The following is an 18,305-nucleotide window of genomic DNA, read 5'->3' on the forward strand; positions in this document are numbered from 1 at the left end:
GAACTCTTACTACCTTTGTCAACAGCATTGAACTACGGCCTTTGATTTGTGTTTCCTGACTGTGTGCTGAGCCTCATTATCAATTCCAGTAGTTGCTGTGACAGTGATTAACAGGTCTCAGGGTTGTGAAAATACTGCTCAGGACACTGCTTCTGGAGTAATGTGGGTTTAAATGGAATATGTGCACTACATCACACAGCTGGATTAAGCAGATCATTTCACAGTTCACAGTTTTGGTCACAAAACTTAGTTAATGTGCTCCAGAATGGTTGGGGGGGTGTGTTGAGGTGACATCCTTGCCATAATACTGGTTGCTTTTTACCATTTCCCACTTTGTGCTCTGGATAAGTATTCATGGACTGCTAACACTACACCAGATCTAGGCAGAACTCTGAATGAAAACCCCATTAAGCAGGTAATTCAATTCATGGGAGAAAAACAACCTACTGCAGTCTTAAGGTGATTTTGCCAAATCCTCACCATCCTCTTTGTCATTACCAGACTGAGGGGTCAAAATACAGGTATCTGTCAAGTGGGATACATCTAAAAAGCAAACGTCTCCAGTGTGTGCAAAGGGGAAGTTAGGTTACAAGGGGACAAATAAAGTGTGTGCACAAGTGCTCAGGTCTCTGGTGCTTTCGCTCAGAGCTGTCACTGGATTCTTGGGCTTTTTGCTGGTGGCTGGAAGGGGGAAGCTGCCTGGAATGGCTGCCAGGGCAGGTACCCTGAACTTGGGGCTGTGTCCTAGAGTAGGCCAGAAGGTGGCAGCTTGCTCTAGAGCTGATAGAGGGATTATTTCATCCCGCCTTGTCACAGCCAGCTGGCTGACTTGAACGAGCAACCTTCTTAAAACTTGCATGAAGGGCATGCTCAAGTGTTGGTGGTTTTATCGATGCCACTGATGGCAAGAGGCTTTGCATGTGTGGAGGTGAAATACTTTACAACTTTTATGTGCAATCAACATGGTATGAAAGTATCCTTTTTTTTTCCTTCTTTCTGAAAGGAAAAGCATCTGCTCAGGGGGTGCAGCAGGCCTGGCGTGCAGCGTGCGCAGCAGTGTGCTGGTGCGGGGAAGTGCGTCCCCTCCCTCCCGGAAACACTTCCCCGAGCCTGGAGCACTTCTGGGTCAAAGCCTTTCGGTTCCGCTGCCGACTCACTTTTCTGTTTGCACTGCACCCGCTGCTGCTGCTGCTGCTTGGCACTGCTCCCAGGGAGATGCGCCTCACGCTTGTGGTTTGCTGCTGCGTGTTGGGCTGCAGCCGAGCCCTGCTCGGTGAGTTAGGGAGCTTGTGCTGCTCTTGTTTGTCCGTCTGCCTTGCGGGGATGCTTTGAAATCGCTTCACTGCACAGATTCCCCTTCTTCTAATGCAGCAAAGGATTAGTTTAAGGGATTTGCTGATTTGTCCTGACTGAAGCTGTTCCTTTCCCAAGAGAAATGCTGAAAATGAGACCTTAAAATATAGCTTATTTAAAAATACACATATATATGTGCTAATCATAGTCAATTATTATATTGCACCATATCTCCTGTATATAAAGCAACTTTTTTGGCAATTAAAGTATACTGTCCTGTGCATTCATTTTTACAAGTTAATGTTCTTGTACTGAATTACTTCACTCTCTTAGCATATGGAAAAGATGAAAACATGGTACAGCTGCCTGGTGGGACGTTTCAGATGGGATCCAGTTCCCCAGAGAACAGAAATGAAGAAGGGCCCATCAGGGAGGTGACCGTGAAGCCATTTGCTATTGACAAATATCCTGTCACAAACAGGGATTTCAGGTAAGACAAAGTTTTGGATCCACTTAGTCTGTGGGGAGCTGCCAGCAGGACGTGGCTCTTGGTGATGGGTCGTCTGGGGTCTGGAAGCTTCTTCTGGGGTCTGGAAGGTAACGCTTGCACGCTCCTAGCGGTTCCATTAGCACAAAAAATAGGTCAGTAATAAATCACTGTTACAGGTGCAGGCTGAAGGATCTTACTGCTGAAGCTTGCAAATGTAATGTGCTTCTCTGTTGTAACTAGTAGGGCTGTAATATTTCAGGTTGTTGCAGGTTCAGTTTCCCTTTGTAAATACTGGATCACTCCTCCATGTACTTTATAGAAGTTCTCATGCAAAGCACTGGTGAACATACCAGGGGAAATGCCTTTACTTATCCAGCTGAGCCCTTCTTAGTTAAGAAGAGCCATAGTTTCCAGACACCAGCAGCTGCCCAACAGCATACAGTAATAAATCCATTCTTAAAACAATGAAGAAATGAATGGGACAGAGGCAGGGGGAGGTTAGTCAGCAGCACATGCCATTTGTTGCATTTTGGGGGCATTTAACTAATAGCAGCTGCAGCTTTTAGTGGCAGGGATTTTTGATTGGTGCAGTTGCATTTTGCGACAGAGCAGGGTGCAATAGAAGTTTACTTACATAATGTTAAACCGAATCATCAGACCTGTGAAGGGATTGAGATCAGACCATGTAAATCCTTCTCTGTCAAACCCATCGGAGCTGCGCCAGCGAGGAGCTGGGACTCCCTGCAGATCCGGGTGTCTCTAGCTCCTGTACGTTTGCATTGCTCTGGACTTGTTGCATGTGCAGCTCGTGGTATTTGCTGGTGTGAGTCTTGACCTCTTACCCAGATGCCTGAGCATGTTGTGTTTATGCCAGGGAGTTTGTTAGAGAAAAGAAATTCAAAACAGAAGCAGAAGCATTTGGCTGGAGCTTTGTCTTTGAGGATTTCGTATCGGAAGAGATGAAAAAAAAAGTCACCCAAAAACTGGAGGTAAATCTGCATCCCACCTGGAATTTGAGAGGTTTTAGTAGGTGGGTGATGCCCCTGGGAATGACTCAGTGATGATGATGGTTCTGCTCATGTTTTTGTCTGACCTCCTTGTAAGCACAAAACCCGTGAGGGCAGAACCTCGCTGATTGCAGTAGGTATTGCTTTTCTGCTGAGTAACAGCTACAGCCCAGCCTGGCCTTCCTCAAGGCTTCTTTTCCTTAGCCTGGGCTTGTTTTGCTTTTGAAACTGAACAGCAGGATTGAGCCTGGATTGGTTTACGGGCTCTTCTGTTTACATCCTCTCCAAATGCTGCCAAACTTGGCTCTCTAGATCTTCCAGTGAGCTGGGAGAGAGCAAAGTATGTTTCAAACAACTTTATTAATTAAATCCTAAACCAGAAAAAATAAATACCATGGACTTCTTGATCTGTTTTTACTTTTAAAAGCAGATTCTCTGCTCTGTTGAAAAGCAATATTAAAATGCCTGTGATAACCTGGATCAAACCACAGCATTTAACCATTTCCAGACTAACACATGTTCTTCTTGACAACTAGTGCTGTAGAACAAGTTAAGTGTGCATGGTGCTGGGGAGGGGCGTCACCAGTATAGCTTTAATCTGGTGTCATTTCTTTTTCTAGTCTGCCCCTTGGTGGCTGCCGATTGAGAAGGCTTTCTGGCGACAGGTGAGCAAAAATCAGGCGTGGTGAGTCCTCTCCCTGCGGGGGCAGAACCAAGCTCTGCTGGGAGCACGCACATCTTTGTGGATGCTGAGCCTTACTGACTGAACAGGGGAAAAAAACACGTCTGGTTCCGTTGTACAGGTTTCCCCCCCTGGTCTGGTCTATCTTCTGTTTCTTTTTTTGTTGTTGTTGTTGTTGAAAAATGTTTAAATCAGTTAAGATCTGCTCAATGCAATGCTTCCCAGCCTGCAGGTCCTGGCTCCAGCATCAAGGACAGGCTGGACCACCCGGTGCTGCACGTGAGCTGGAATGACGCGCGGGCGTTCTGCGAGTGGAAGGGGAAGAGGCTCCCTGCTGAGGAGGAGTGGGAGTTCGCTGCACGGGGAGGACTGGAGCGTACGTAGGACAGGCTGGGACCTTTTCCAAACCCGCATCAAACGATGTTTGTTTTACTGGATATGTGAAGGCTCGGGTAGCTCAATATAAAGATGTTTTCAGAGGTTAATCTAGGGGGCTGAATGACCTTTTTCAGCCTGGGAGTGGAATAAGCAGTGGCTTAAGGAGAAGGACAGTCACAAAAGCCTGGTTAAAAATAGGCGATCTAGCGCAGGGCTGACTCGTGGGGTAACTGGTCTCTTCTTCCTTGACAGAAAGGCTGTATCCCTGGGGAAACAAGTTTCAGCCAAACCGTACAAACCTGTGGCAGGTAAGATCCTACAAATCATCCCATCTCAGCTGAGGTCTTTTGGTGGCATTTAACTTGAATGCAGCGTATGTGTAGCTGTCAGAGTGTGCTCCTGGGAAGCAATACAGACCTACCTGTGAAGTCCTGAAGATCAGCTCCTGAGGAGTACTCTGAAATATTGTTAGAGGGAACAGACTCAGCCTAGTTTCCCTGGGAAGCTGGAATTTCAGTTCTCCCCAAAACTCATACATCAAGTTTTTTTGAAAAGCATGTTGTTGTTTTTTCCCTCGGGAGAACTTTAGGTGAGTGATTTGCTCTCTTGGACACACATGCCATGTAGAGTTAATTTGTAATGGAGAGTTATTTCCATTATTTGAGTGTAACAGGGTTTGTTTAAAAAAAAAGTTATTTTTCTTCTTCTCTGCAGTGGCTCTTTGCTTAGCATGATCTTTTTTCACACAGGGCGATTTCCCGAGGGTTGACACAGCTGAAGATGGTTATCACGGGGTGTCACCAGTGGCAGCATTCTCACCTCAGAACAACTATGGTATGGAATTCATCCTGGTTGTGGTTTTGGGGTGACACCTGCTTCCTAACATCCATTTAGCACTAAGTATAAAATCCCGTAGTTGTAGAAGTTTCAAATGTGAAATGGAATCACATCAGCATCTTGGTGGAATGAGTACAGCAAAAGCATTGAAGGTTGTTACCGCAGCTGGCCAATGTACTGCTGCACTTCAATGCACCAAACCATCCCTTGATCTTAACTAACATTTATTTTGCACTGCCATGTGATTAATCTGAAAATCCCAGGCACGCTGGAGGGCAGCAGATGCCATTCCCTCCTGCAGATGGAAAACGATGAGACATTTAAGATGAGAGGTTTGTTGGAGGTCCACCTGCAGTTAGCAATACAGTAACGAGCTTCTGGTTGCTAGTCTCACCACTAAACCACATTTTTCCAGTGACACTTTAAATGTTGCACCCCCTTCCTATACACAAAAGTGCTTTTGCGACCCCTGCAGATGTGCTCCCGTAATCCTTGTGCAAAACCTCGTCTGTCTCAGGGCTCTACGATCTGCTGGGGAACACTTGGGAGTGGACTGCGTCAGAGTACCTGGCACCAGGGCACTCGAGGCAGCGTGCTCAGAAGATGCACGTCCTGAGGGGGGCCTCTTGGATTGACACTGCAGATGGGTCTGCAAATCATAAAGCTCGTGTTACCACCAGGTAGGTCTGTGCAGTGCCCGAGCACTGCTTCACAACGATTTCTTCCTTGGTGGTATAAGAAGGGGGTGTTATTTTAGAAGATGTCTGTCTGTTCCCGCTCAGTTTTTCTGAGAAGCGTTTAGGAAAACATACTGCAGATACTGCTAAAAATTTTACTGCTGTAAACACATTCCTATTGCTTCTCAAGTATTTTTTAATTTCCATCAATAATTTATAGTTAAATGTTTTTCTAGAAATTATTCAGGTAACTGGAAGATGTTTGTAGTCTGTTACACAGGATCACATTCAATGATTTAAGCATTAAACTATGAAGGTTCCCTAACTCTAGATATCTTTTTTCCATCTGAGAATGCGGAACACACCAGACTCAGCATCCGATAACCTCAGCTTCCGCTGTGCTGCTGACATCCTGGATCACGGCACCAAGAAAAGCAGGACCAAACCTGAGCTCTGAAGAGGTCACTTGGAAAGACTGTAGACATTTTCTCCTGTGGAGATGAACAGTAATCCCCAGAAGTCACTTTCATTAAACCCACGCAGTTTTAAAAATTAAAAATAAGTATTTTCAGCTAAAACTCATTTCTGTGCGGGGATGTCTGGGCACTGAGTGGTGATTGGGAATGACAGGCAGGGTGTTCTGTCTCTGTCCTCTTCGTGTTGTGGACATCACAGCTCTCCTTTTGGTGTGTTAGACAAGCAGAGGGGTGTACATACGTGACCCCAGTGCCAGCTCAGAGCTGCTCTCATTCCAGCCCAGCACTGCTGTCTGCCTGCCCAGTGCTTGCTCCCTCCCGTGCCAGGTCCCTGTCAGCCACTGCAGAGGAAGCAGTGGGGACACATCCCTGGCAGGGTGGCATACATCAGTGCCCATCTCCTCAGGAAATCCCAGCTCTGTACAGCCCTGAGCCTTCCCAGGTGCAGTGAGGCACCTTCACTGTCCCTTCGTGACAGAGCCATGTGTGTCCGTTCCCAAGTGCGTGGATGGCACGAGTCAGTAACCCAGCTCGGATGTTATAACCAGCACATGAGGGCTACAAATGTGCTGCGGGCTGCCTCTGTCCCCCAGCCCGCTGGTGCGGGAGTCCCGGGCACTGCTCATCCTGTACAGATCCAGCACTGGGCTGCAGCTGTACAGGAGATGGCTTCCCCAAAGCGGTCCCTTATAGTGATTTTGGAGGAAACTCAGACTGGGATATACCCCCAGGGCAAACCACAGCCTTGACAGCTGTTTGCACCTAACTTAAGGCCAGCGGTATTTTTTAAGAAAAAGTACAAGAAATCACTGGTGGGTTTTGAAACATTTTATTCACCTTAACTCTGAGCAAATCCACCAGCTTATGCAGCAGAGGTGCTGCGATCAAAACAGCTCTTCCTCTGCTGCCAGGGTGAGCAAAACAGCCTTGCAGGTGTTCTCGAAGAGAGCGGCTCTGTTCTGCGCCTCCCCCTTCTTCACCCAGTGCCGGTAGGTCCTGAAGGCGCAGGCGTCGATCAGCTTGCGGACGGGCTTCAGGGCGTACGGATCCCGCACCACCAGCTCCCGCGTCACCGCCTTGACCATCCGGTACTGGTAGTAAATGCGGACGGATGCCAGGACGGTCAGGCAGATCACCTGCAGCACGAGGGGAACAGGCAAATTGCTGATCGGGTCCCACACAGGGACTGGATCGGGGCTAACGTGCCCCAAATTGCTGCTGTTGCACAGGGGAGTCAGGAGGGAGCCCAGCTCCTGCACCGTTATTTAGTTCCATGTGAGTGGTATGAGTTTTCTCCAAACATGATTTTAATATCAAAACCACGTCAGCCCTGCACGTTTCATCTAATGCCATTTTGGATACCCTTTGCACTGCCCTAATATTTACCCTAACATAATAACATAGTCCTAATAATTAGCTATGGGAGAGGGGAAGGGATTGCCCTGTTTTATCACTCTTTGCATCATTTGATGCATTTGTGTGAAGTCAGATTCACTGATTTCCCCTTGAAAGTAAATTTTTTTTTTTGAGGCAGGTTTCTCTCTCTTTTTATTTACCCCTCCCTCTGTGAAAAAGCCCTTAGGAAGTACCAGAAAATGAAACAGTGCTCAGAAAAGGATCTCAAACCTGACTGCTGCGTCCTGACAAAGCCTCGGTCCACCAGCCTTGTTGAATGACCAGTTTCTCCCACCTTAGCTAGGAAATCCAGCCCACCGCTCACCTCCCAGGCTCTGGCTACACCGTTCCCAGGTACACCGGCAGCAACCTCACCTTGAATTTCCGGAAGGGGCTGAAGTGCCGAACCTCTTCCACGTCATACTGCTGGAAGAAGGGGTGTGCCAGCGCCTCGCTGGCTGTGTACCGCTGCCGGGGGTCCACCACCAGGAACCGGGAGATCTGTGGGAGGGCATCGGATCGACCCAGGGTGTCCCAGGCGCCTGCTCCCCCCTCGGGTTCTCCCATCCCTGAGCACCCACCAGGTCCTTGACGGTGTCAGAGCGGTCGTCCCACTCCGGGGAGCCGAACTGGTAGTCCCCGTTCATGATCATCCGCAGCATCAGCATCTGCTTGCGGTGCCAGAAGGGAGGCGAGCCGGCCAGCAGGGTGTACATGATCACCCCGGTGCTCCACCTGCGGGGACCCAGGGGGACACACCAGCATCAGCAGCACCCATGGGGTGCCCAGCTGGCTCCGTGCCCCAAGGGTGGCTCCGTGCCTCCCCTCAGCCAGGGGGTAATGGGGTGGAGGTGGCCTGGGCAGCCTGGAAAACCAGGAGGAAGCTGCTCTGCTTGGTTCTGATGAGGGGGCTGAGCTCGCTGCTGGGGCTCATTAGCCCTAACGGGTCACAGGGAGCAGCAGGTTTTTGAGTCGTGCAGGTGGTGGTGGTGTGGGGCTGCTCTCCTAGTGCTGCAGGAGGAAGCTGAGTTGCAAGCATGCACCTTACTTGGTGGGGTTTTTTTGTCTTGTTTTAGGGGAGGGAGATGTGGGACCTGGAGGTACCAGTGAGGCTGGGTGTACCTTGGCTGGTTTGGCTCAGGCTGTGGCACACAGCGTCCTCCCACAGGCTGTGTTGGAGGTAGCTAAGCTGAAAGGAGGCTGAAATGCCCCTGTGTGTCCCAAGTGGTTGGTTGCAGCTCTGACCGCTGCAGACCTGAGCCCAAAGCCACCAGAGCGGGTGGCAAAGCCCCTGCTGGGCTCCAGCAGCTCTGGGCTCTCCCCTGGGGACGCGGGCACAGCTAGAGGCTGCTGTTCCCACAGCTCCCTGCTCGCCAGGCCAGCCCCTTGCAACCCCTTGTTTTTTTGGTGCATCATTCAGCTCCTCACAAACCCTACAGCTGGTCCCCAGCCACTGACCAGCAAGGAGCAGCTCCTGCTGTGCCTTGAACTACGATCATTTTGGAAGCACCCCAGGGGCTGAGGGCAGGAGGGCAGGCATCTCACTCACATGTCCACTTCCTTCCCATAGCCCTGGTGCTCATCATCCATGGAGCACTGCAGGATTTCGGGGGCTAGGTAGCCGGGTGTGCCACAGATTTCTGCAAAACAGGGGAGAGCATCCCCTTAGTGACCCACAGACAACGCGGGGTGTCTGGGTCCGGGTGGGATCATGGCCGTGATGGTGATGGCAGTAACTGCATCTCGTGTGCACCTTGCTTGTGACTTTTCTTGGTGAATTATAACGAATTATAAAATGCAGATGAGGAGAGCGATGGGTGTGCTGGTGGGTGATGCCCGTTGTTGGATACTTGGTTCTTTGCAGGGTAGGAGAGGGGAAAAAATGAATGGGGTGATGTGGGTCAACAGGACAGCAGGAAAAAAAAGCGGAAAAATGGGATGGTTTTCCTAAGGGGGCAACAACAACATCATCAAAAAGAGTAAGGGCTGGAGTCACTGGGGCTGGAGGGGCTCCACTACCTCACCGTAGGCACTGTGTTAACGGGGTGGCTGGGCCAGCCCGGCATCGCGCCCTCCTCGCCACATGCCTACCTTTGAGCTTCTCATTCTCATGCAGCTGGCAGGAGAAGCCGAAGTCCGTCAGCTTAATGTTCATGTCATCGTCCAGGAGGATGTTCTCCGGCTTCAGGTCGCGGTGGACGATGTCGATGGAGTGGAGGTACTGGATCACTTCCAGCAGCGCGCGCATGATCTTCCTGGGGACGGGTGACAGCACCTCTGCTAGTCCCAATGCCCCTCAGCACCGCGCTCCCGGGGATGGGGACAGGAACCATGGAGCTCAGCCCCTGTGCAAAAACCTCAACAGCCAGGTGTGGGGACACAGCCTGGGGGGGTATTTTGCTCGTGGGTGCTGCAAAATAGGTTGTCCTTTCAAGCTGTGCTCTGCTTTTCCAGCACGGTTTTCAGCCTTACCTGGTTTCCTTCTCGCTTAAGGTGACTTTCTCGGTGAGGTAGTCAAAGAGCTCCCCTCTCTTCATCCTGCACGTGGGAGGGAAAAACAGACCCAAACCCCTGGGGAGGACTGCCTGGGGCTCGCTGCCCCGTAACAGCCCCAGGGCCCCCACTACACCAAATGACAAGCTGACACATTAATAAAAAGGGTTAAAAAGGACTAGATATTGTCACAAAATGCCAAGCAGGAGGAGGAAAGGCTGTGCCTAGGGCAGGCAGGCTTTGGGCAGGACCAGGCAGGGCTCTCCCGGTGCCAGCTCACCCTGACGTCCATTGCGCCGCCCCGCTGTCATGAGTTGTGGCGTCACGCGAGCCCTGGTCCTGCTGGACATATAAATAACTTGCGGGGACGCCTGAGGGCTCCCACCAAAGGTTACAGGGAAACCTGAGCTGCTGACGGAGGGGAAATGGGGGCAAGGCTGAAGTGAGCTGGCTCTTTTCTACCTGACATGAGCCCTGGTCATGCCACTGCTTTGCCCTCTCTGGATCATAAGGCGCTGGGGAGAATTTAGGTTGGCTCTTTGCAGGGTGAAAACGAGGAGAAATGGGGGCAACTGGGGCTCAGGGAGCTGGTGGTTCTGGGCAAGCAGGTACTTACAGGTCAAACACCAAGAAGAAGAAGGTGCTGGATTCGTAGCTGTCCTTCAGCTGGACTGCAATGAAAGACGGGGGCTGTGAGCACGGTGCGGCATGTTCCTTGACACATACCCCATGCAGAGCGTGTTCCTTTCCAATAATGAGCTAAAAATTGCTGATCTAATTGCTAATTAATTTAATGAGGTGATCTTTGTTAATGTTTTGAGTGGGAGAGCAGGAGGGAGATAGCCAGGGTGGCCTGGGCACTGCTGGCACGTGTGTGCAGAGATAGAGCAAAGGCTGCTCAGAGCAGGTGCCCCGTGTCCTGCTGGGACCATGGGGCTCGTGGAGGTCTGACTTCTGGGGATTTCATCCCAAAACCCTTCCTGGGAACACCCTGAAGAGTAAATGAGGCAGAAAAACCTCCTCCCCAACGCCCAGACCCCAACTCACTGACGTTGGGGTGGCCCGAGACTTTCCGGAGGATGTCGATCTCCTTGGCGGTGGCTTCGCGCAGCTCCTGCACCTCCTTGGGGGATATGTTGCCCGCCGTGATGTCGATGATCTTCACGGCATACTCCTGCCTCGTGGTTTTGTGAATGCACCGACGGACGACGCTGCTCACCCCCCTGCCAGGGACAACACAGGAAAGACGGGGTGCTTTCTGTTCCCCGTTAGCATGCTGAGATGTTGCGGGGAGGTCAGGCTCAAACTGCTTTCTAACTACTAATTGTCAGGGGGACGGTGTGAGCGTGGCCTGGGCTCCGACCACCCTGGGGATGTGATACTGCTCCCGGGAAGGGTCCTGAGCTGGGGTGGTGTCTGCTTGCTCCTGCCCAGCCCAACTCTATGGATGCACCACAGTGTTTCCTTCACAAACGCATCTCATTCTGTTATGCTGTCTTGGTGGGACAGATTTTGAGCTGATGGAAAACGTTTCTTTGCTATTTTTAACCCTGTGATGCTACGGGCTCCGTTCGGATCAGGTTCCTGTGGGACACTGCTGCTATCGGGTACCGGAATGGGCAAAACAGCAGTTTGCTAAAACCAAGCTTTACCTGCCCAAAACCTCTTTCGGCTCATATTTTTCATAAAACTCCTTGGACGAGCTCCAGTCAGGGAGGTCTTCCTCCTTCGTCATGGCTGGCTCCCGCCTAGTGCTCGCTCACGGGCAGGAAGGGGCTGCAAGGAGAAAAGCGCTCAGCCATGTGCTGCCGGGGCACTGCAGCAGCACGCGACTGCGAGGTCCAAAGGTCCCCAGCAGCAGCATTCCCTCAAAGAAAAGGGAAAAAAAAAAAAACAAAAAAAAAACCACCACAACCCAAAGACCCCACAAAGCCTTGAAATCTACCTCTTCTCCTCCACCCACTCCTCATAATTTCAAATACTTTTTTTTTCTACCCCTACCCTGATTACTTCTGACATGATGCTGTCCAAAAGGCTGTGGCTGAGCAAAAGTAGGAAAAAAAATGTTAAAAGGGAAAGGGCTGAGGAGGGGAGGTGGGCGACGAGGGACGGTTGGGCAGGGTGGGGACTGCTGCGGGGTCAGCCGGGGCCGAGCTGCAGTGCAGTACAGAGCAGTATGAGCTTCCTTGGGGGCACGTGTACACCCAAAAACTCCTGAAAGGCTGCTGTCCTTTGTTTTTGGTGTTGTTTTTTTTTTTGGGTCCGTGCTGGAGGAGGAGCGATGTGGCAATATTTTGAGCTTTGGGATAGCAGCGTGGAAATTAACCGGTTGTCCCGAGCCCTCATTTTCACCGGTTTCTCTTTCTAAGCACCGGGAACGGGACGTCCTCAGCTCGTTCCTGCTTTTTCTAACGCTGGCAGGGAAAGCAGCTGGGATACGGCAGCAAAGCTTGGGCTGAGTGCTTACAGCCGGGCCCGAGGTTTCCAGCCCCGGCACCCTGTGTTCTCCTTTGCCCTTCGCTCTGAGACAAGCTGGCGGTACGGCAGCGGGGCTGCTCGCAGGCTGGCTCCCATCTCAGGGCGGTTTAAATCCCATTACCGAAGCGTGTCCGTCCTGACCTGGTTACGAGGGTTGACGCTGCGGGTCCGGTCACTGAACCTGCTGTCAGAGCTCAAGGGGGGGGGGGGGAGCAGGTATCTAACAGAGCCTTAATGAAAATTAAAGGAATACATAAACCTATGAATGCCCTAAATGGAATTTATAAAGCTCAGCAACGCCGCCGCGACTTATAAACGCGAGGCGCAGCGGCAGGGCCCTGGCTGGAGGAAAAGGGGGGGGTCCCTGCGGCCCCAGCTCGGCGGGGGGGGGGGCCCGGCCGGCGCTGCCTCCTCCCGGGGGGTTTGGGGGGCAGGAGCAGGGGGGGTCCCGAAGCACCGGCAGCGGAATCGGGGCCGGGCGAGCGCCCCCACCCCGTAAACACACGCACCCCCCCCCCCCGTTACCTCCTCGCCGGCCGCCTCAGCCGAGCGCCATCGGGGCGGAAATGGAGCGGGGCCGGCGGGAGGCGGCGGGGGGCCGGGCCGAGCCGGGCCGGGCCAAAAATAACGCGGGGGGCGGCTCGGCACGGGGGGGGGGGCGGCCGTGGTCCGAGCTGGGGGGGGGGGGAGCCGGGGGAAGGCCCCGAGCTGAGGGGAGCCCGGGGAGGCCCCGCGCTGAGGCCGCGGGGAGGAGGGGAAGGGCGCTGAGGTGAGCCCCGCGGGGCGGGCCGTCAGCGGGGGGCTGAGGGGGGCACCGGGGGGGCGCTGAGGGTTCCCCCCCCGAGCCGCACCGCGCCGTGATTTTCCTCAGAGAGGCTCGGAGGTGGGGTCTGGAAAGGGCTCTGCCCTGCCCAAAGCCCGAGCGCATCTCCCTGCCTGCTGCTGAGCTGCGCTCTGGGGCCAGACCTGCTGCAAACCCGGCACCAGCTCAGTGCCAGGCCCCAAGTATTTTTCCCTTCTTTTTATCGGTATGGTGAGAAACACGACTGAAATGCGAGATTTGTTATCAGAAGCACAGCTCGTGTCGCCGGGAAAAGGTATTTTTGTCCTTGTCCCCCACATTTGAGGCGGCCCCTCCCTGTTCTGAAGGCTAATTTTATCTTTTCACTTCCAGGAACCGCAGATCAGAGATGGGAGGCTCTTGGGAACAGGCAGAATACACAACAGCACAAAAGCAGCTCAGCAGAAACAGGTAATGCTATGGCTTTTTAAAAAGAATCGCACGTTTCAGTACAGCCTTATTCCCACACACACGCTCCCCCTATAAAAACGCTCCATCCTGGTACCCATAGTCCTCGAGACACGTGTGCAGGGTTCACAAAACAGTTCAGTGGCACGTGATGACAAGCTGAAGTGCAGGAGGGCATTTACACTGCATGCTCTGAGTATTTTAGCAGGACATGAACTGTCTACTCCCTCTGATAGATAAAGGAAGCTTTGCACTGTCAGGCACATCAGTAAGTACTTTTTAAAGAGAGATTTTTCTTCCACGTGGCACCACTAGCTTTGTTACTTCTCTAAACCAGCTGCAAGGAGAGGCCACATCACCCTTGCTCAACTTGGCCACATTCTTGCATTTCAGTTCAAGACTCAATACGAGGAAGAAAAACCCACAGCCTCTGCTTGCATTATTGGGATCTACAAGTCTAATAACATAAGACTGTAATATGTCATTTTAAAAGAGTAGAACTGCTTGGTATTGTATAGGCTTGCTCAGGTAATGGTCTAGCACATTTTTTCTGAGTAGAGGAAAGGTGTTTCTCACGCTCTTGAATGCAAACACAGAACTTGTATTTACAAGTATGATAGGATGCTGATTTATAGGATGCTGATTTTTAAGGGAACTGAGACCTGCTGTATGCAGAATATCGTGGCCAGCCATTGTCTTCCTCATCACTACATATTGTGACGAGCAGAAGCTGCCCTCGGGGCTCAAATGCTCAAAGACGAGGTGTCTGGCAAGCACAGCTAACCACGGAACCAAAGGGTGTTCCTGGACTCCTGGAGCTCCAGCCCTTCAGGCACCTTTCCTGTCAGTGCACCTGGCAAGCAGGCTAAGCCTGCTAACTTCAGTTCTTGCCTGCTTACTCTTAAAACTCACCTCCTACCCCACATTCCAAAATCCACTAGAGCACAGGACTTGTAGAGAGAAGTTTTATTGGTTCACTTACATTCAACACAACAATCAACAAAACAGTTGACCCCCATTAGTTCATTCCACTTTATTCTTAATTTTTCCATTTTGTGCTAAATTAGTTTGCAGTTTAAGTTGTATCACATGTAGAGGCTATGGCAGAAATCAAGCCACAAGGACAACAGTGTGAATACACGAACTAACAAGGTATCAGACAGCTTTAGACTATCACTGAAGCTTTTTCATTCATAGGTCAGTTCTTGTAAGATGGTCTTCAGCAACCTTGTTCTGGAGGCTTAAGCTAAACCTGTAAGATAAGAAGTTGCACAGTTAATCACATCAAGTTTTAGATCCCTAAAGTGCAGACCCCTACTATAAAGCAGGCATATGTGTCCCAGCAAACACTGAGGGGAAAGAAGGAACATATTCGAGAGAAGGCTTCACCAGTCCATCCAGCCACCTGTGTTTGGCAGTCTTCTGTCCAACAACATCAGAATGGTTTGTTAGTTGTGCCTGGGTCACATGCTACAGACCAGCAGCACTCCCCAGTACCGAGCTGGCAATGCTACGCTGCTTCTCGAAGCATGCTGCCACCGCTCTCCCAAATTATTGCCTTCCATTAGTTTAGTATGAAAGCATCAGGAATTCGTGCCATCTCCACCCCACCACCTCCAGCTACATGTACTGGATCGAAACAGGAAAGCCAACAGCACCATGACTCCCTTTAACTGACTTCTGCTCGCTGCTTTGTACCAATCCCTATTCTTTACAGAATTAATTGAAAAAACAGGACATCATACCCACACAATGACTGCAGCAATTAGCTCCTTTAGTCTGGTAACCACTGCTTACCATTAGCAAACCTGCACTGCTTCAGTACTTCACTGAAGCCCTCACACAGCTTGAGGTCAGTCTGGTTCTGCGCACACTCCAGGAATTGTTTCATTTCATACTGGCAAGGAGCAAACTGCTGCTGCTGCTGCTGGTAGGCAGGTTGAGCTGCTTGGGGTTCCTGAAATGGCAGACACCTCTGTGAGCACCTTTTCAACAGCTCCAGCCTGTGAAACCACACCCCCTCAGTACTGATTGCTGTGTACTTCTTCCCTGCCTTTCTGTCAAAATGTATTACTTTTTAAATGGAAAACAAATAATGGGTTGAAGTACAAAGTTTCCAGCGGTGACACCAGACATTCTGAACAGTTTTATAAGTTACAAACAACTAAGTAACTTTGGACAGCAGCTGGGCAAGGCAACAGCATTAATTATGTTTGAGCAGCACAGAATGTGACTTCAGGACACCGATCCTGCAATAGAGCTTATCATCAGCAGACTGGGCACATGGAAGTCCCCTCTGAGTCACACGGGTACTACAGCAGGGAACAACACCCGTATACCAGAATATACGTAGGAAACAATCCCCAATACCAAAGGCACACATCACTCGTGTCCCTTTGAACTATTTTTAAGATAAATAAACATGTTGACTGTGGCAGTTAACTTGGAAACTGAGTCAGTAACGTTACCTTTCTTTCCACAGCCAGAACTCGTGCAGCCTTTCAACGTATAACAATTACTTTAGCCTGTACCTAGCTGACCTCTCAAATTAACCACACCTCACGAGCCAGCGTCCAGTTGTGCTTCCCCTTACCTGATAAGTGATATCAGGCCTCGCAGCTTCCGAGCTGCTTCCCCCGCCGAACCCTCCTGTGAGCGCGTGGCCTATGGTGTGGCCCACGGCAGAGCCTACGGCAACCCCCGCCGCGGTCGTGGCCATCTGCGCCATCAGGCCAGGCTGCTTCGGCGCAGGAGCACCCACAGCGGAGGCCGGCGCTGCTGCCGGCACAGGGGCCCGAGCGGCGGGTGCCGGCGGTGCTGCTCTCATTTGTGGCGCCCGGCTGCAAGGACACAAAGAGAAAAAACCCACATCAGTGCTCCAAACCCCAAACAAGTCAAGGCCTTCTGCCTGCTGGTGATTCCTCCTTGTGTAACCCCGCACGTGGACGGCACGGCCTCGGCGTTCCAGGGGACGATCTGTGCACAGCACGGTGAGGCTGGCAGCATTATTTTTATTTGGTTTTTCAACGCCTTCCACACCCCACATCCCGAGGGACCAGCGGCGGCCTTATTCCTAGATTTCAAGGCCACGAGCACCCAAGGGACCGCGAGAGTTCACGGGAAGCGAGACAGGGCCTGGCTTAAAGCGGGCCTCAGAGCCTGGGGGAGCCCCCTGGTGGGGGGCAGACCCCTGGTGGGGGGGAGCCCTCCGGCCTCAGAGCCCCGACCCCACAGAGCCCCGGTTCCGCGCCCCCCGGCCCCACAAAGCCCCGTTCCCCCCCCCCCGGCCCCACAAAGCCCCGTTCCCCCGGCCGAGCCCGGACTGGCGGCGGGGCCGGGAAGGGGAAGAAGAGAAGGGAAGGAAGGAATGGGGAAGGGGAGGCCGCGCGCCCGGCCGCCCTCACCTGGCGGGGGGCGCCCCGCGGGACGTGCGGCTGCGGCCACCTCGCGGCATGGCGGCGGGGAGCGGGCTGCGGGGCGGCCGCTCAAGGTCACCCGACACCCGCCGGCCGTGATGGCGTCACCGCCGCGGCGGGGGCGGGGCCTCCGAAAGCCACGCCCCCTGCCCCCCCAGCCCCCCTCAGCCCCCCTCAGCCCTCCTCAGCCCCCCTCAGCCCCCTCAGCCCCCCTCAGCCCCCCTCAGGCCCCCTCAGCCCCCCTCAGCCTCCATCCCTCAGCCTCCTCCCTCCCCCCTGCCTCCGGGAGGCCGCCACCGCCCCGAGGCCTCCCTGCTGGAGGCTCTTTGGGGTTCCCGTGGAGGGGAGGAGGCTCGGGGTGCCCAGGGGTTTGGTGCCGAGACGCCCCGACCGCCTCCTGGGGGGTGTCTTCCCCTCGTGGCGCCGTAATAAAGAATAAAGGGGTAAAGGGCTTGAGTTTGTTAGTGCCGCACGCAGGAGGTGCAGCGTGGGATGGGGCACGATGGCACCGCAGTCACTGGTTGCCCCGCCACGGAAGGCTGTGGAACGTGGCTCGGCCATAGGGGCATCAGGTGGCTGCTCCTAAAAAGAAAAAAAAAAATAAATTGGGAGTCTGGAGCCCAATGGTGAAATTGGCCTGAAAAGGCTGGTGTGGCACAGCCTGGGATGGGGGGCACAGCAAAAAAGAGCAACTGGGACAGAGTAAATACCCTCAGGCCTTCCACTGCTTAGCCATAAGACAAAATCGGGGGTGTTACAAGAAAACGAAAGGCAGAGCCCCTACTCCAGTAAATGGAGGGAGATCTTTACAGAAAACAAAAATGATTTTTGGATTCTGCTGTGAATAATGAACCTTAGGAGAGACTTAGAAAAGTATGAATTATTTATTAAGGATAATGAGAAAGGCAGTTATTCCATAGGAATATAATTAAAATACAGTCCCTACAGCTTACTACCTCAGTACAGATAGACCAACTGTTGCACTGAAACCTGTTCTCTATTAATGCAGTTAGCAGACTAGTCATTTGTTTCTTCTTTATTTTCCCAATACCTAAAACCCATTGAAAATAATGAAAGGCATCCAGATGACTAACATGCATGGGATTAGAGCTAATGAGTTAATAAACTCTCAGGTGCAATAGAAAGGGAAATTTAAAATGACTCGTTTTCCCATTGTAAGCAAGCACCTTTCATTATAGCTATAGTAATATGCACAAATTCATCCACAAAATGCAGCTGTCACTCAGCGATATCATCACTTCATTATCATGACATAAAAAAAAATGGCTTGTTCACCATTTCTTCAGTTGTGTATGGGTGGTGGCTACCCGAGAGCAGTCATTTCAACATCTCGTACGTGAGGGGATGTAACTGTTGCCTGATGACAATGACGGCACCCGATGTAGGCATTATAAATGTTGGCTTATACAGCAA

General features: G+C 51.9%; 3 protein-coding genes and 1 long non-coding RNA gene across 7 annotated transcripts; 2 read left to right on the forward strand and 2 right to left on the reverse strand.

Annotated features, from left to right (window-relative positions):
* Window positions 1-91: 91 nt before the first annotated feature.
* On the forward strand, window positions 92-5,926 carry SUMF2 (sulfatase modifying factor 2). Of its 4 annotated transcripts, none has more exons than XR_007164879.2 (9): window positions 92-1,273; window positions 1,627-1,783; window positions 2,658-2,772; window positions 3,411-3,455; window positions 3,698-3,848; window positions 4,107-4,158; window positions 4,600-4,684; window positions 5,163-5,367; window positions 5,716-5,926. XR_007164879.2 is itself a non-coding variant. In XM_013189842.3 (9 exons), the coding sequence occupies exons 1-9, from the start codon at window positions 1,216-1,218 to the stop codon at window positions 5,819-5,821; spliced, it is 936 nt and encodes a 311-aa protein (XP_013045296.3). In that variant the 5' UTR covers window positions 1,062-1,215; the 3' UTR covers window positions 5,822-5,926. The 4 variants fall into 4 exon arrangements, 2 of the variants coding, with proteins under 2 accessions (XP_066835685.1, XP_013045296.3); XR_007164880.2 differs by having other exon boundaries at window positions 5,205-5,367; XM_013189842.3 differs by having other exon boundaries at window positions 1,062-1,273; window positions 4,103-4,158; window positions 5,205-5,367.
* Window positions 5,927-6,653: 727 nt separating this feature from the next.
* PHKG1 (phosphorylase kinase catalytic subunit gamma 1) lies at window positions 6,654-12,863 on the reverse strand. The gene is made up of 10 exons (XM_066979585.1): window positions 12,732-12,863; window positions 11,381-11,504; window positions 10,776-10,951; window positions 10,345-10,399; window positions 9,708-9,773; window positions 9,327-9,490; window positions 8,785-8,875; window positions 7,817-7,970; window positions 7,611-7,736; window positions 6,654-6,976 (listed from the first exon to the last, which is right to left on the reverse strand). The coding sequence occupies exons 2-10, from the start codon at window positions 11,461-11,463 to the stop codon at window positions 6,725-6,727; spliced, it is 1,167 nt and encodes a 388-aa protein (XP_066835686.1). The 5' UTR covers window positions 11,464-11,504; window positions 12,732-12,863; the 3' UTR covers window positions 6,654-6,724.
* A 132-nt stretch (window positions 12,864-12,995) lies between these two features.
* LOC106041425 (uncharacterized) lies at window positions 12,996-16,066 on the forward strand. The gene is made up of 3 exons (XR_001210464.3): window positions 12,996-13,303; window positions 13,381-13,458; window positions 15,938-16,066. It is a non-coding gene; the product is annotated as an uncharacterized lncRNA (long non-coding RNA).
* On the reverse strand, window positions 14,407-17,018 carry CHCHD2 (coiled-coil-helix-coiled-coil-helix domain containing 2). The gene is made up of 4 exons (XM_048068069.2): window positions 16,860-17,018; window positions 16,049-16,295; window positions 15,253-15,412; window positions 14,407-14,707 (listed from the first exon to the last, which is right to left on the reverse strand). Exons 1-4 carry the CDS (start codon window positions 16,907-16,909, stop codon window positions 14,697-14,699), a joined length of 468 nt encoding a protein of 155 aa, XP_047924026.1. The 5' UTR covers window positions 16,910-17,018; the 3' UTR covers window positions 14,407-14,696.
* Window positions 17,019-18,305: the final 1,287 nt, after the last annotated feature.

The sequence above is a fragment of the Anser cygnoides genome, chromosome 18 (assembly GCF_040182565.1).
Source record: "Anser cygnoides isolate HZ-2024a breed goose chromosome 18, Taihu_goose_T2T_genome, whole genome shotgun sequence".
Classification (NCBI taxonomy): domain Eukaryota; kingdom Metazoa; phylum Chordata; class Aves; order Anseriformes; family Anatidae; genus Anser; species Anser cygnoides.